Genomic DNA, 17,099 nt, shown 5'->3' on the forward strand with positions numbered 1-17,099 from the left:
GCTTGAGGCCGCTTTCCCTCCCGCCCCATGGAGCGGCCCCCGGGGCTGCGGCCGGGCGCGGGCGGGCCGTGGGAGATGCGGGAGCGGCTGGGCACCGGCGGCTTCGGGAATGTCTCTCTGTACCAGCATCGGGTGAGGCGGGCACGGGAGGGAGCGGCGGGGGCACGTCCGGGCGTCGGGCACCGGGCTGTCTTGTCAGTGTGCGAGCGACGGTCAGCGAGACTTCGGGCAGTACCGGGAGAGCGAGCGGGCGCGGTAGTGTGCTTGTGAGCCTGAGCGGCTGGGGCGGGAGCTGAGGTCGGGGGCAGCTGCTAGACACGACTTAGGCGGGAAGGTCAGCCCGTTGACGTTGAGTGTCAGATGTGCGTGCATGGGTGAGCACACGGTGGGGAACAGGGCTGAAGGTGAGGGGTAGAGTTCCTGTCATTGAAAGAGAGGGGGGGAGTGTGTGTGTGTACACGCACCCGCCCTTGGAGGCCCTGTGTTCTAGTGGAGGTTAGAGTAGCAAAGGGAGCCTTATGAGTCCAGAGTTCGACTTTTGGAAGCATTGTTAGTCTTTGGAATGGGTGTATTCCCGGTTGGGAACGACGTGAGGGTACGGTGGTGAAAATGACCGTTGCTTCAAAGGGAAGAAGATAGACAAAGTAGAGGGGCTCTGTTCTGTAGAAGACAGCTAACATCAGACTCAGGGGATTTGTTCTAGTTTAATATAAGCCATTGTAACAGCAGCTATGCTTAAAAATGATACTAACCAAGATATTGGCCTATTTTATTATTGTTGTTATTTGTAGTGCTAGGGTTAGAACACAGGACCTTGCACATTCTAGGCAAACGTTCCACCACTGAGTTAAGTCCTCAGCCCTGGTTAATCTTGTCTGAGTCTCCTGTCTTTTGATATGCCAATAAAAACCATGGACCCTTTCCTCAGAAAAATACAAAGAAACACATCTACATAATCCAGTGCATTGCCATTTGAAAGTTTCCTGCTTTCCTGAAGGACATTTTAGGTCAAGACTTTTTAAGCTACTAACCATGTCTGAAGCCTTCGTTTTGTTACCTGTAAAATGTATCTCCATCCTAGGTCTGTTTGCAAGTTAAAAGTTAGTAATGGATGTAAAGGTAAATATTGTAATTATTAGCTGTTAGTTCCTGCTATTGCTTTCTTGTAGTGTTATAATCCTCATCAATTAGTCTTAAAAAGGAAATTTCAGGATAAAAATAGTGTTCTGGGGAAATTACTCTGTGAAGGATTTGAAAAACATATAGGACAAGATGAGCACTTATATTACTAAGATGTCTACTGACTTAAAAATGAAGAAGGGAATCTAAGAGAAAAGCAGTAATTTGCAATTTTAAGGAGCATGGGTGTGGGTAGACAGCATGTAATTTTTAGTGGGTACGTAGAAATCTACCTTTGGTAAGTGTTTGTCAGACAATTCATATGACTAATATCACTAATACAACTGAGGAAGTTTTATGAAGCAGACTTCTAGGTAGAACATAGAAGGAAGTCTTGGAGACAGAACGCAAAGGAAGAACCAAAGCATTAAGTATTATATTAGTAAAGCAGTAAATTTAGTAATTTTCACCACCGGTGGGGATATTATTCACTCAAAGAAAAATAAGAGGGAATCAAGTCCTTCCAGTGGAATATTGCTTGTGATATCTAAGCCTGTTTATTAGTCTGCCAATGAGAAAAGAAAAGTATCCTCACATATTTTTGTTAACTTTGACTGAAGGTGGATATATTGAACTCAGAGTGATCCTTCTAACTGGCTCCTGAGTGCTGGAATTAAAGGCATGTGCCACCATGCCCTGTTACAAATATATTATTTAAAAAATATTTTTAAGTATTTTATATTTATTTATTTGCAAGCAGAGAGAGACCAAAAGCAAAAATGGAAGGCCCAGGGCCTCCAGCCACTGCAAACAAACTCCATACATGCACCTCTTTGTGCATCTGGCTTTATGAGAGTACTGGGGAATTGAACCTAGGTCAATAGGTTTTGTAGGCAAGCACCTTAACTGCGGAGCTATCTCTTCATTCCTTAAATATATTTTTTAACCTATAGTTAAAAAAATAACAAAATTTATGCCAAACGTGGTAGCACATGCCTTTAATCCCAGCACTCCAGAGGCAGAGGTAGGAGGATCACCATGAGTTTGAGGCCACCCTGAGACTACATAGTAAATTCCAGGTCAGCCTGGGCTACAGTGAGACTCTACCTCAAAAAAATAAAATAATAACAAAATTTACTATTTTTAGTGTACTGCTAGCAACATTAAGCACATTCACATTAATATACAACCAACATTATACCCAGAATATTTCCATGTTCCCAAACTGGAGCTCTACCTATTAAACAGCTCTCCATTTCATTTCCTTTTTTCCCTACCCCTTTTCAGCACCATTCTACTTTTTGTTTCTATTAAACTCATCACTTTTTTGTTTTGTTTTGTTTTTTCGAGGTAGGGTCTCACTCTAGCCCAGGCTGACCTTGAATTCACTATGGAGTCTCAGCATGGCCTCGAACTCACTATGTAGTCTCAGGGTGGCCTTGAACTCACGGAGATCCTCCTTCCTCTGCCTCCTGAGTGCTGGGATTAATGGCGTGCGCCACCACACCCAGCTAAATTCATCACTTTTTAAATGGAATATTTGGGCTCCCCAAGATCAAAATCTCTTAGGAATTCTTAAATTGATCAGAAACCCCTTCCCCATAATTGGAGCAACCAAATCTGACAAACAAGCCCATGGTAAGGAGAAAAAGAACAATTTATAAATAAGACTTGGAAACAGAATCATTCTTTCTCCAAGCTTAAATTAAGGGTTGCATTTACAACTTTCAGTATATTTCTTGGTAGAAGCCATATTCCAGTATTTTATGTATCTCTCAGGACAAAAGAAAGGACATGAGGTGGTTTATTTGGTTGTTTACTGTACTGCTCACTGGCATTATTTCCCCTAAAGGAGAATCTTTTAAATCCACTCAGAGATTATAGAAACAAAGTACAGCTGGGCATGGTGGCAGGCACTTAGGATCCTAGTACTTGGGAGACTGAGGCAAGAGGATCTTGAGTTTAAAGGTAGCTTGGACTACATAATGAGATCAGGGCCATCCTGGGTTATATAGTGAGACCCTGTTTCAAATACAAAAACTATGATGTGATACTCTGTGTAATGAAAGCATTTTCAGTCATATAAAAACAAGGTAGAGGGCTGGAGAGATGGCTTAGCGGTTAAGCACTTGCCTGTGAAGCCTAAGGACCCCGGTTCGAGGCTCGGTTCCCCAGGTCCCACGTTAGCCAGATGCACAAGGGGGTGCACGCGTCTGGAGTTCGTTTACAGAGGCTGGAAGCCCTGGCGCGCCCATTCTCTCTCTCTTCCTCTATCTGTCTTTCTCTCTGTGTCTGTCGCTCTCAAATAAATAAATAAATAAATAATTAAAAAAAAAAAAACAAGGTAGAGTAACTACCAGACTTTTCCCAGAGAATAAGTAGCACTTCTTAAAGGGTGTTTGAAGAAACTAATTCAATGACATCATTTTTTAAAATTTTATTTTATGAGAGAGGTAGATAGAGACAGAGAGGTAGAGAATGGCATGCTAGGACCTCTAGCCACTGCAAACCAACTACAGATGCATGCCCCATCTTGTTCATCAGGCTTTATATGGGTACTGAGAAGTCAAACCTGGGACCTTAGGCTTTGTAGGCAAGTGCTTTAACCACTGAGCCATTTCTCCAGCCCCCTATGAAATACTTTAAAAAGAAGATATAGAGAGGCCAGATGAAGTGGCGCACGCCTTTAATCATAACACTTGGTAGGCAGAAGTAGGAGGTTCTCCATGAGTTTGAGGCCACCCTGAGACTACATAGTGAATTCCAGGTCAGCCTGGGCTAGAGTGAGACTCTACATCAAAAAAAGAGTGGGGGGGGGGAAGGAAGAAAGGAAAGAGAGAAGGAAGGAAGGGGGGAAGGAAATAGAGAGATGGCTTAGCAATTAAGGCACTTGCCTACAAAGTAAAGACCCAATTTGATTCCCCAGTACCCATGTAAAGCCAGATGCACAAACTGATGGCTAGAGACCCTAACATGCCCGTTTTCTTTCTGTTTCTCTCTCTCTTGTTGTCTCTGTTTTTCTGCTTGCAAATTAATAAATAAATATTTAAATTTTTTTAAAAAAGGATATAGAAACAAGGCATGGTGGCTTCTGCTTATAATCCCATCTCTTGGGAGACTGAAGCAGATTGCTTGTTGCAAGTCCAAGTCTAGGGTACAAAGTGGAACCTTTACTCAAAAAAGAAAGTATAGAGGATATAGGTCAGTGGTAGAGTACATATGGAGGACCTGTGTTGCATTCTGCACTGCTGGCGGGGGCGGGAAGGAGAGAGAAAACAAACAGAAGGACAGCTGTCCCACAGTGAATTCATCATCCACAGATTCAACCAATCACAGTTTGAATATATTGAGGAAAAAAAAATGCATTCACTAAGCATGTATAGATTTTTTCCTTGTCATTATTCCCTAACCTAAGCAATATATTTATGGCATTTATTTATATCGCATTTATATTGTGTTAGTACTATAAGCAATCTGTGTGTATAGTTATATGCAAATACCATGCTATTTGATGGAATGGACTTGAGCTTCTAAAGATATTATATACCAGTCCTGTATATACTGAGGGCCAACTTTGCTATGTTCGAGGTACATTGGGTCAATACTCTATATGATATTCCCATTGGAGATTCATAATTTAAATTAGAAATTAATTTAAAAACATCAAAACTCAATAAAAATTGATAAAGTTAGGTAGTGAGGAGTTGCTATAGATTGTAATGATCAGCATATAATCTAAATGTAAAAAGATGTGGGAAGGTAAAGAATAAATTAATTTTGAGGCAATATAGCTTAGAACACTTATAATCAGTATACAAATTTATAGTTAATGCTTTGTGTATGTGTGTTTGTTTTTGTTTGTCGAATTGGGTCTTGCTCTAGCTCAGGCTGGCCTGAATTTACTGTGTAGTCTGAGGCTGGCCTTGAACTCACGGTGATCCTCCTAGGCCTCCCAAGTGCTGAGATTAAAGGCGGCTCTACCATGCCTGACTTAGTGCTTTTAAAGTGTTTTTAACTAAGAATAAAAGAATAATAGAGTTAGCAAAGTCAGGCATGACATTTTATAAGTATATTCTAGAAGACTTGACAAGTTATTGTATTTACATTTGGGATGCAGAATTATTCATTTAACAACATTTGTAATCAAAATAGATAAACAAAATGTACTTAATTTTTTGTTTTTGTTTTTATTCTTTTTGAACATTTTATTGACAGCTTCTATAACTATAGAAAATAAACCATGATAGTTCCCTTCCCATGCCCGCTTCACCCCTCACAAATCCACCTTCCATCATATCCCCTCCCCCTGTCAATTAGTCTACCTTTTATTTTAATGTCATCCTCTTTTCCTCCTTTATGAAGATCTTGTGTAGGTTGTGCCAAGCATTGCAAGGTCATAGATATCCAGTTTATTTTGTGTTTGGAACATTGCATTGTAAGCAGTCCTTCCCTTTCCTTTTGCTCTTAAATTCTTTCTGCCACCTCTTCCATAATAGACCCTCAACCTTGGGAGGTGTGATAAAGATGTCTCAGTGCGAACACTCCATTCTCATACCTTCTTAGCACTGTGGTGACTTTTGAGTCATCTCAGTGGTCACCACCATCTTCATTATCCATTCATCATTTGAGGGACATTTAGGCTGACTTCATGTCCTAGCTACTGCAAATAGAGCCACAATAAACATGGATGAGCAAGTATCTCTAAGGTAGTAAGTAGAGTCCTTAGGATATATGCATAGGAGTGGCATACCTGGGTCCTATGGTAAATCTATTTTTAGCTGTCTAAGGAGCCTCTACACTGATTTCCACAGTGGCTGTGCCAGTTTACATTCTCACCAGCTGTGTAGAAGGATTCCTCTTTTTCCACATCCTTGCCAACATTTATTGTTAGTTATTTTCCTTTTTTTTTTTAGTATATTTTATTTATTAGAGAGAGAAAAATGGGCATGCCAGGGCCTCCAGCCACTATAAATGAACTCCAGATCCATGTACCACCTTGTGCATCTGGCTTACATGTGTCCTAGAGCGTCGAACTAGGATCCTTTGGCTTTGCAGGCAAAGGCCTTAACTGCTGAGCCATCTTTCCAACCCTATTTTCTTTTTTTTTTTTTAAGAAACTTATTCTTTTTTTTTTATTTTTTATTTTTGGTTTATTTTTATTTACTTATTTGAGAGGGACAGACAGAGAAAGAGGCAGAGAGAGAGAGTGTGAGAGAGAATGAGCGCACCAGGGCCTCCAGCCACTGCAGACGAATTCCAGATGCATGCGCTCTCTTGTGCATCTGGCTAATGTGGGACCTGGGGAATGGAGCCTCGAACCGGGGTGCTTAGGCTTCACAGGCAAGCGCTTAACCGCTAAGCCATCTCTCCAGCCCTCGAACCCTATTTTCTTGATGATAGCAGTTCTGACAGGAGTGAGATGGAATCTCAAAGTAGTTTTAATTTACATTTTCCCAATGACAAAAGATGTAGAACATGTATTTAGATGTCTATAGGCCATCTGTATTTCTTCTTTCCTTTGTAAATTTTATTTTTATTTATTAGAGACAGAGGGGGATGGAGAGAAGGAAAGAATGGGCATGCCAGGGCCTCTAGCCACTGCAGACGAACTCCAGACACATGTGTCTTCCCCCTTATGCATCTGGCTTACATGGAACCTGGAGAATTGAACCTGGATCCTTACACTTCGCAAACACGTGCCTTAACCACTAAACCATCTCTACAGCCCTGTATTTCTTCTTTTGAGAACTCTCTATTTAGTTCAATAAACCATGTTTTGACTGGGTTGTTTGATTTCTTATCATCTAGTTTTTTGAGTTCTTTTTACATCCTGGATATTAGTCCTGTGTTAGATGTATAGCTGACAAACCTTTTTTCTCCCATTCTGTATATTGCCTCTTTGCTCTATTCACAGTGTCCTTTGCTGTAGTACTTTTTTTTAAATTTTTTTTAAATTTTTTTTTTTTTTTTTTGGAAGTAGGGTCTCACTCTAACTCAGGCTAACCTGGAACTCACTGTGTAGTCTCAGGTGGCCTCGAGGTCATGGCCATGATCCTCCTGCCTCGGCCACCTGAGTGCTGGGATTAAAGGTGTGCACCACCATGCCTGACAAATACTTAATTTTTTAAAAAGCTCCAAAAAGGGGGCCAGGGAAATGGCTCAATGGGAAAAGCCATACAAGCATGAGGACCTGAATTTAGATCCATGATTTCTACATAAAATGCCACATGTGGTATTGTCCCTGGAATCTCAGCTGTCGAGCGGCAGAGACAGGAAATACTTGGGACTCATTGGCTAGACAGTGTAGCTGAATTGCTAAACTCTATGAGAGAGCCTGTCCTAAAGAAGGAAAAAGAGGGCTGGAGAGATGGCTTAGCGGTTAAGCGCTTGCCTGTGAAGCCTAAGGACCCCGGTTCGAGGCTCAGTTCCCCAGGTCCCACGTTAGCCAGATGCACAAGGGGGTGCACGCGTCTGGAGTTCGTTTGCAGAGGCTGGAAGCCCTGGCACACCCATTCTCTCTCTCCCTCTTATCTGTCTTTCTCTCTGTGTCTGTCGCTCTCAAATAAGTAAATAAATAAAATTTAAAAAAAAAGAAGGAAAAAGACACTTGATAGCTACCTCTTGTCTCCACATGCACACATATATTAACACACATACATGCACACTACACATACATAAACAAAAAGAAAAGTTTAGGGTTGGAGGGATGGCTTAGCGGTTAAGGTGTTTGCCTGCAAATCCAAAGGACCCATGTTCGATTCCCCAGGACCCATGTTAGCCAGATATACAAGAAGATCCACGCATCTGGAGTTCTTTTGCAGTGGCTGGAGGCCCTGACGCACCCATTCATTCTCATTCTCTTTCTCTCTCCCTCCCTCTTTCTCTGTTAAATAAAAATACATATTTTTTTTAAGCACCGTCAAAGCAGCAGCTCTTTTATATATATATATATATATATATATATATATATATATATATATATATATTTCATTTATTTATTTATTTGAGAGCAAGAGACACAGAGAGAAAGACAGATAGAGGGAGAGAGAGAGAGTGGGCGCGCCAGGGCTTCCAGCCTCTGCAAACGAACTCCAGACGCGTGCGCCCTCTTGTGCATTTGGCTAACGTGGGACCTGGGGAACCGAGCCTCGAACCGGGGTCCTTAGGCTTCACAGGCAAGTGCTTAACCGCTAAGCCAACTCTCCAGCCCAAATACATATTTTTAAAAAGCCTAGTATTTTCTAATTTTTTATTGTGAAATACATTGTTGTATTAAGTACATTTGCACTGTTTTATTATTATCATTGCTATCTCCAGAATGTTCTGGGGTTCAGTGTGTGTGTGTGTGTGTGTGTGTGATTCAGATAGACAGAGTTCTTGACTGTGTTCACTGTGTTCCAAACTGCCTTTATAATCCTATCTCAGCCTCCCAAGTCACTGAGACTATAGGCACAAGTTACCACACCCAACTTACCAGGTTTTTTTTTTCCCTTTTCAAATTTTTTTTATTAACAACTTCCAAGATTACAAAAAATATCCCATGGTAATACCCTCCCTCCCCCCACTTTCCCCTTTGAAACTCCATTCTCCATCATATCTCCCATTCCCATCTCAATCAGTCTCTCTTTTATTTTGATGTCATGATCTTTTCCTCCTATTATGATGGTCTTGTGTAGGTAGTGTCAGGCACTGTGAGGTCATGGGTATCCAGGCCATTTTGTGTCTGGGGGGAGCACAATGTAAGGAGTCCTATCCTTCCTTTGGCTCTTACATTCTTTCTACCACCTCTTCCGCAATAGACTCTGAGCCTTGGCAGTTGTGATAGAGATATTACAGTACTGAGCAGTCCTGTCACTTCTTTCTAGCACCATGATGCCTTCTGAGTCATCCCATGGTCACTGCCATCTGAAAAGAGAAGATTCTCTACCCAAAGTGAGAGTAGTGTTAATATAAGGGTATACATGTTAAGAGAAGTGCTTACTCGGAAGTTTGATAATCATAGTATATATATTTTTCCAGACATCAGCAGATGTTACACCCTTAGGGCTCATGACTATCCCTGTTTTAAGTTTTCATTATCAGGGATGTATTCCCTCCCATGGAGTGGGCCTCCAGTCCAATTAGAGGGCACTTAGTTTCCACCATGTCAGACGTGCCACTATTGCACCCATTGGCTCATTTGGCTTAGCTGGCCAAATATAAGGCTTGCACTGTCCACTGTTGAGTATATCTTCACTTTTGTTTTCTCTTTCTCCCATTGAACTGCATGCAGAATGGCTTCTTCCAGCTTGTCTACATGGAGGAGGTTATCAGCTCAGTTCCAGCAGGATTTCTCAGTGGCCTTGCAGCCCAAGTATGTGGAGTCTTCAGCAATAGGGTCTTACCATCTATTCCTGGGGGGAAACCAAGGGTCTTGGCAATGGCCTATAATGTTTTGGGGGCATCAGGGACCTCCCTGGCCAACAACTCACTGGAAGGTATCCCATTCCTGGCACTGAAAATTTTCTAGCAACAATCTACGGTTCCTGAGTTTTTTAAACAGAATTTTTTGTTGCTATGATTAGGCATTTGTAAACTTCCCAGAGAATATGTTTTATCAAAAGATTGGGTTTCATAGAGTAGGTGAAGTATACGCTGAGAAGTTAAAGCATCTCTTGGGATGGGATCTTTTTGTAATAGTTGACCTGCTTAGGGCTTAATGTCCTAGCTGTGCTAGAGGGTCTCCATTGTGGTAAAACTTTATGTGGGATATAGCTACAACCAGATGCCTGCTCATAACAAAAGTTAAAAGAGTACTGTGTGGTTTGGCTAGTTCCTAGTCTATAGTAGCTTTCTTCTCTATATGCTGCAAACTATCTTGCTATTAATCTTTTTCCTCCTTCCAGCCCTCAATTCAGACTGTCCTCTCTAAGCTGTTTTATTACTTCAACTATATGTTATTTCCCCCTCTCAGCTCCTGGGTGCTTTTACTGTCATATACAGCTATTACCACAGCTATTACACCTCTGGTTTGTCAGAGATGACACTTTTTGGAAGCTCTTCTCATAGTATCTGAATATAGTGTAGCTTGTTTGCCGCTGGTAGCATTATTAGTGTACCCAGAATATGATGAGGTCTGGCTACTTCCTGTAATATGCATAGGTTGAGTTTAATCTTAGTCAGAACTGGCTAAATTACTAGTCATAGACAAGAAGTCTTAGGTTCATGCAAACAGAATGACAGCCCTTTGGATTTTTTTGGTGGGGGGTGGGTTTCAAGATAGGGTTTCACTCTACCTCAGGCTGACCTGAAATTCACTCTAGTCTCAGGGTGGCCCCAAACTCACAGCGATCCTCCTACCTCTGCCTTCCAAGTGCTGGGATTAAAGGCATGAGCCACCACACTTGGCTCCCTTTGGATTTTTCTATATCATTTGAAATGCAAAGATTATGATCTAATTTTCGAGGTCATTTTGCATTAGATTTGTTAATATGAAAACTGTTTGATGCCAGGAAGCCCTAACTTATATGCTAGGGTCTGGGGCCCTTGTTACTTGTCTTGACTAAACTTATAGAAATGGCTTGGAAAAATAAGGTATTTGTATATTTCTAACAATATATTTGAGATAGTATTCTGAGACCTGTTATGGTCAACCTCACTTTTTGTTTATGTACTGTGATATATTTGAGAGTTAAAGTATCAGTTTAATAGTCTTATAGTTTAACTAGTGTTGGCTCAGGAGAGCCATGGATTATGTGTTTAATTAGAAAAGCTAGAGCATATTGTTTCCCTGACTTTTCAAATAAATCTGCACAAGAACTTAATTTATTTGTATTTTTGTTGATTTTCTATTTTGACAGGAACTTGATCTCAAAATAGCAATTAAGTCTTGTCGTCTAGAACTAAGTACCAAAAACAGAGAACGGTGGTGCCATGAAATCCAGATCATGAAGAAGTAAGTGTTCTTGATGACTTACATTTCTACATTTCTGTAGCCCAGCCAGTTTTTAATCATTGGGAAAGAAGTCAAGAACTCACTCCTCTCAAGATTTTTCTGGTGACATACTTATGTCATGAAATGTGTATGTTCTCTTTTACATAACAACATCACATGATTAAGCAAGTTTAGAAAAGCTAGCTATATTACCACTCAGTTCTCTTGACTCTTCTGGATATTGAGCAGCCTGATAATTAGTATATAAATTGTTCTCATTTTTTTTGTACCTATTTTTATTAAATAGTATATCTGTTGATTTAGTGGCATATACTATAAATGTTCAGCATCAATAATTTCTATGTATTAGAAATTTGGGACTCAGTTAGTTACATGATGCTAGCTCAGGGCCTCTCCTGAGATGTCAAGATGTTGACTAGAGCTCAGTTACCTGAAGGCTTGACTATGGTTGATGTATTCACATCTCCGCTCAGCTAATGTGGTTGTTGGCCAAAGATATCAGTTCCTTACAAAGAGGCTCTACATTAGGAAGGTGTAAATGTCTTAGTGATGTCACAGCTAGCTTTTCCAGGACAATGATGTGAGTGAGAGAAAGCAAGATGAAAGCTAACATATCTCTTGTGAAATTTCTTCATTAGCTCTCCTTCATTCTTTTCACTTCATTCTCTTGAAAATCATTAAGTATAGATATTTACTTGAGAGTACAATTAAGCGTCAGAAGGGAAAAGTAGTTATATTTTAATTTTCATAAGTGGTATGCTTTACTGATAATTCCTGGAACTGTCATTGCAACAATGTATTTAGGTAATAGCGTATTTTGTGTATGAGAAAATTGAAACTCATGGTGGAGTTGGTACTGGATTTGAAATGGACATTTTCTGATTTTAATTTTGTGCTCAGTTCACTTTTTTGATTGATTGTTTGTTTTGGCTTTTCAAGGTAGGGTCTCACTCTAGCCCAAGCTGACATGAAATTCTCTATGTAGTCTCAGGCTGGTCTCGAACTCATAGTGATCCTCCTACCTCTGCCTCCCAAGTGCTGGGATTAAAGATGTGTGCCACCACACCTGGTTCAATTCATTTTTATAGTTCTCAAAGTTGGCTAAATGGCAGAATCACCAGGAAAACTTAATGATGTATTCGCAAAGCCAACATATGGAGCTTCTGCACCTTTAGGCCTGAGGACTTGGGAATCTACTAGTTTGGTGAGCTATTCCATCATGATGATAAGGATGATAAGGACTGAGATAATAAAATGTTTTTATTTTGTATAGGAGCTTCCAGAAGACAATATATAAAATAATTCAGTGTTTGTGTACAGATTTAAAACTGTAAGGAACTATGCCTGGATGTTGTTAGTATTCCCCTGTGGGTGACATTGGGATTATGGGAAGAGTGGTGTGACATATGTTTTAGAGCCACATTGTCAGATTTAAATCTTTATTGACTACCTACTTACTGTGTGATTTCACATTACCTAACCAATTTGTGTTTCCATTTCCTCTTGATGATACTGTTGAATTATATTAAGATTATTATAATAAGTAGATGAGTTAATATATATTTAAAGAGCTGACTGCTTGGAACATGGAACTATAATATTAGTAATAGTAATAGTGTCAGTGGTGATAGGAACAGAGACTCAACTCCATACTGTTAACCTGCAGCAACCTAAGTAGTTCCCTTTAATTGCTAGGGAACTTGAAGCAGATAAAACCAGGTCCTTGACTTTGGCACAAAAAAGAGTCTCAGGACTAGCCAGTATGAAGCAGAGTTGAGGTTTATTAAAAATTTTTAAAGGGCTGGAGAGATGGCTTAGCAGTTAAGGCAGTTGCCCTACAAAGTTAAAGGACCCAGGTTTGATTCCCCAGGACCCATGTAAGCCAGATGCACAATGTGGCACATGCATCTGGAGTTTGTTTGCAATGGCTGGTTGCATAGATGTGTCCATTCTCTCTCTCTCTCTCTCTCTCTTTTCCTCCTCCTTCTCCTCTTTTTCTCTCTCAAATAAATAAAAATTCAACAATACAAAAAGAATGTGTATTTACTTGAGAGACAGTAAGAGGATATGTGTGCACATATACCACACATCAGGGCTTCTTGCCTTTGCAAGTGAACTCCATTCACATGTGCCACCTTCTACTGCATCTGGCTTTATGTGGGTACTGGAGAATCAAATCCAGGTTGGTAGGCTTTATTAGGAAGCACCTTTAACTGCTGAGTCATCTCCCTAGCCTACAAATTTTTTTCTGATAAAATATATACACATTTATTAGAAAATTTTCAACAGCATCATTTTTTAAATGAGAGTGAGAAAAAGAAAGAATTGGTGTGACAGGGCCTTCAGCTATTGCAGTCAAACTATACAAGCTTATGCACTTTGTGCTCGCTCATGCGCCAAAATCTTTGCACTAGCATCGCTGTGTGCATCTGGCTTATATGAGACCTGGGAGGCGAACATGGGTTCTTAGGCTTCACAGGCAAGCACCTTACCCACTAAGCCCTCTCTCCAACCCTCCAGTTCCTTTTTTTGGTTTTGGGGATTTTTGTTGTTTGGGGGTGGGTTCTTTGTTTGTTTTGAGGTAAAGTCTCACTCTAGTCTAGGCTAACCTGAAATTTACCATGTAGTCTCAGGGTGGCCTCAGAATCACGGCAATCCTCCTATTTTGGTCTCTCAAGTGCTGGGATTAAAGGCATGTATCATCATACCTGGCCTTCCAGTTGCTTTTCTAATCAAAGTACATTTCAAGGTAATTATAATCAGTACTCAAAATATGAAGAACAAAATTTTATTTTACAAATATATATATATATATATATATATATATATATATTTAAAGATTTTTTTAAAAATTTATTTTGGAGAGAGAGAATGGGTGTGCTAGGGTCTTCAACTGCTACAAATGAACTCCAGACACGTGTCCACCCCCCATGTGCACATGTGTGACATTGCACTCTTGCATCACTGTGTGTCTGGGTACATGGGACGTAGAGATTCCAACATGAGTTCTTAGGCTTTGCAGGTAGGCACCTTAACCGCTAAGCCATCTCTGTAGCTCCAGCCCTACAAATATTTTTAAATTGCTGAAACTCTTGCTTTTCAGCTGGTGAGAGACTTCAAACTCCAGAGTGAGGGTCTCCTTTCCTTTCCACCTTCACATAATTTCACTGGCTTTCTGTCTGTCTTCAGTAGTTTTCTTATGTGTATTTTTCTTCTAAAATTATTAATTTAAATCACACAAATTAGAAATTAGAATTTTATAAATATCAAACTTCCTTATCTTACTCCCACACATCGAATAAGTATCAGTCTTCCTTATCTGACTCTCCAACCCCTAATCATTTCACATCTTGTCCCTTTTCATTGGACAAAAGGGTGGGTTTTTTATTATAATTTTTTTTCTTGTTAGGTTGAACCATGCCAATGTCGTTAAAGCCTGTGATGTTCCTGAGGAATTGAATTTTTTGATTAATGATGTGCCTCTTCTAGCAATGGAATACTGTTCTGGAGGAGATCTCCGGAAGGTAGTGTGGTTGTTGGAGATGATGGGATACTAAGCCACAAGCTTTCGTGGTGTTTTAATCGTATCTGATATGATAATCTACAGGAAGAACTAGAGAACTACAGCCTGCTACTGTTTTGTAAATGAATTTTTATTGAAACTTGGCTATGTTCATGTTTATGGCTTTTTTTTTTTAACCACTCTAGAATGGAGTAGTTGTAACAGATCATGTAGTTTCCAGAGTATTTAGCATTTAATGTATTTAAGATATGGCTCTTTGCAGAAAATATCTATTACCTTCAATTGCATGCATGGATATTTTTCTTGTTGGCTAAGTGGGTGCATGCTGATGGTGTTGAATCAAAGTACTGGCATTTAAGGGGCTTATTAAAAAGTTGCTTATTATAATCATTCTTTCCTATTTTATTTTAAATGTGTCCATTTGGAGGTAGGTAGATATAAGATTTGTTAACCTTTTCAAATTCCAAATACCTCTGCCCCTTGTGTTTACTATTATGAGCCTTGTCATGAAATTTACATAACTTTTGTGGATATAGTGATTATGTTTTTCCCCTCTTACATCTTTTGTTACTGTTTTTGAGACAGAGTTTTACTATGTAGCCTACATTGGCCTTGAACTCATGATCCTCCTACTTCAGCCTCCCAAGTGCTGAAATTACAAGTTTGCACTGTCAGCCTGGCTCCTTCTTATTTTCTCATTTGAATACTCTCTGACAGATTAATATGTGTTGGTATGCTTTCTGACTGTTTCACTAAACATTTTACATTTTTAGACTTCTTTTTATTTTACTTTTTTCCTTAGCTACTCAACAAACCAGAAAATTGCTGTGGACTTAAAGAAAGCCAGATACTTTCATTACTGAGTGATATAGGTACGTAATCAGTATTCAAATACCACTATGATTCAATGCCACTAGCCCACAGAATATTCTGAATACTGCTTAGAAATTAAGGACAGAGCTGGGAAGATGGCTTAGCAGTTAAAGGCACTTACTAGCAGAGCCTGCTACTCTGAGTTCAATTTCCAAACCACTCACAGGTAAGCTTTACCCAAAAAGTGCTGCAAGTTTCTGATACTTGTTTGTAGCAACAAAAGGCCCTTTTGTATCCCACCCCCTCCACACACACATACAAATTAATTAGTTTTTAAAAGAAATTAAGGACAACTGTTAATATATTATACAAAGTATACATGCAGTTTTTTATATAAATTTATTTATTTATTTATTTGACAGAGAGATAGAGAATATGGGTGCACCAGGGTCTCCAGCCACTGCAAATGAACTCCAGATGCATGCACCACCCCCTTGTGTATCTGGCTAATGTGGGTCCCGGGGCATCAAACCTGGGTCCATTGGTTTTGCAGGCAAGCGCCTTAACCACTAAGCAATCCCTCCAGCCCATACATGCAGTTGTTTAACATTAATTATGCCAAGCCATTACTAATGATGCTAAATTAACACTAGGATATTTTGCTGTTTTTATTTGTTTGGCGGCATCTTGTGTTTTTGTTTGTTGGCTAAGAGCCCTTCTTCTAATAGCTGTTGGTTAACATCTGATAAAATTGGTGTGAGATAATACTATTCATTATCATCTTCTCACTGCCCTCTCACTGATAACAATAATTTTGTTTATAGTAGAATTGCATCTTTTTACAGGATAGGAGAACTCATAGAATGACATTCTCTGTTTAATCAGAATTACTACTAAAAACTTCCTAAAACTAATCACTGTCTAAACCCTTGGGGAAAGCTCAAAAGCCAAGACTTGGTTTCCCTATATATATTTTGTGTTGCTTCTGTTCCTAGCTCGTGGACACCAAAGTATAGTTGAAATCTTGATGATTGAGGTGAGAGGGAAAGGCCATACATAGGAGTTATAAGGGTTTCCTCAATTGATTGCTTTATTTGTTTATAATGTTAATTCCAGTAAATTAAATGAATATCTACTGTATTTCTTTAGCATTTGTGTAATGTTGCTGAATTTTCTGAAGGAAAAACAAACAAACCTGAACTACTGTAACAATATTACTTATATAGCTCTGATGGACTATAAAAATTTGAATATCAGAGTAGATCTGTACAAAATGTGAGCCAAAAGCTGAGCATGGTGAGACATGCGTATAATCTCAGACTTGGAAGAGGGAGGCAAAAGGGATCAGAAATTCAAGTCATGCCCAGGTTTAACCATGTTTTCTGCTACTTCTCAATACATTTTAAATTTCATTTAGGATCTGGGATTCGATATTTGCATGAAAACAAAATTATACATCGTGATCTAAAACCAGAAAACATAGTTCTACAGGATGTTGGTGGGAAGGTAGGTAAAACCTGAGGATGTTCCATGCTTAATGCTGTAGAGTCTACATGATAGTGTCTTTGAGCTTTGGTATCTGTTGCAAACAGGTTTGCATGCTGGCAACAAACACCCAACCAAGAGGAACTTGTGGGGAAAAGGGTTTATCTTGGCTTACAGACTTGAAAAGCTCCATGATGGCAGGGAAAAATGATGACATGAGCAAAG

At 39.7% G+C, this 17,099-nt stretch overlaps 1 protein-coding gene across 4 annotated transcripts in view; it reads left to right on the top strand.

Moving 5' to 3' along the window:
- The first annotated feature begins 6 nt into the window (after positions 1-6).
- The window catches only part of Chuk (component of inhibitor of nuclear factor kappa B kinase complex), a 45,366-nt gene continuing 28,273 nt past the window's right edge, over positions 7-17,099 (top strand). For 3 of the 4 annotated variants that reach the window (XM_045132169.1, XM_045132179.1, XR_006633158.1), the window contains exons 1-5: positions 7-132; positions 10,959-11,053; positions 14,463-14,577; positions 15,379-15,448; positions 16,807-16,895. In XM_045132169.1, the coding sequence (XP_044988104.1) occupies positions 28-132; positions 10,959-11,053; positions 14,463-14,577; positions 15,379-15,448; positions 16,807-16,895 (474 nt within the window). In that variant the 5' untranslated portion in view covers positions 7-27. Of the gene's footprint in view, positions 133-10,958; positions 11,054-14,462; positions 14,578-15,378; positions 15,449-16,806; positions 16,896-17,099 lie in introns of those variants that run through there. The other variant, XR_006633160.1, reaches the window with a different exon arrangement.

Source organism: Jaculus jaculus, chromosome 1 (genome assembly GCF_020740685.1).
Source record: "Jaculus jaculus isolate mJacJac1 chromosome 1, mJacJac1.mat.Y.cur, whole genome shotgun sequence".
Classification (NCBI taxonomy): Eukaryota; Metazoa; Chordata; class Mammalia; order Rodentia; family Dipodidae; genus Jaculus; species Jaculus jaculus.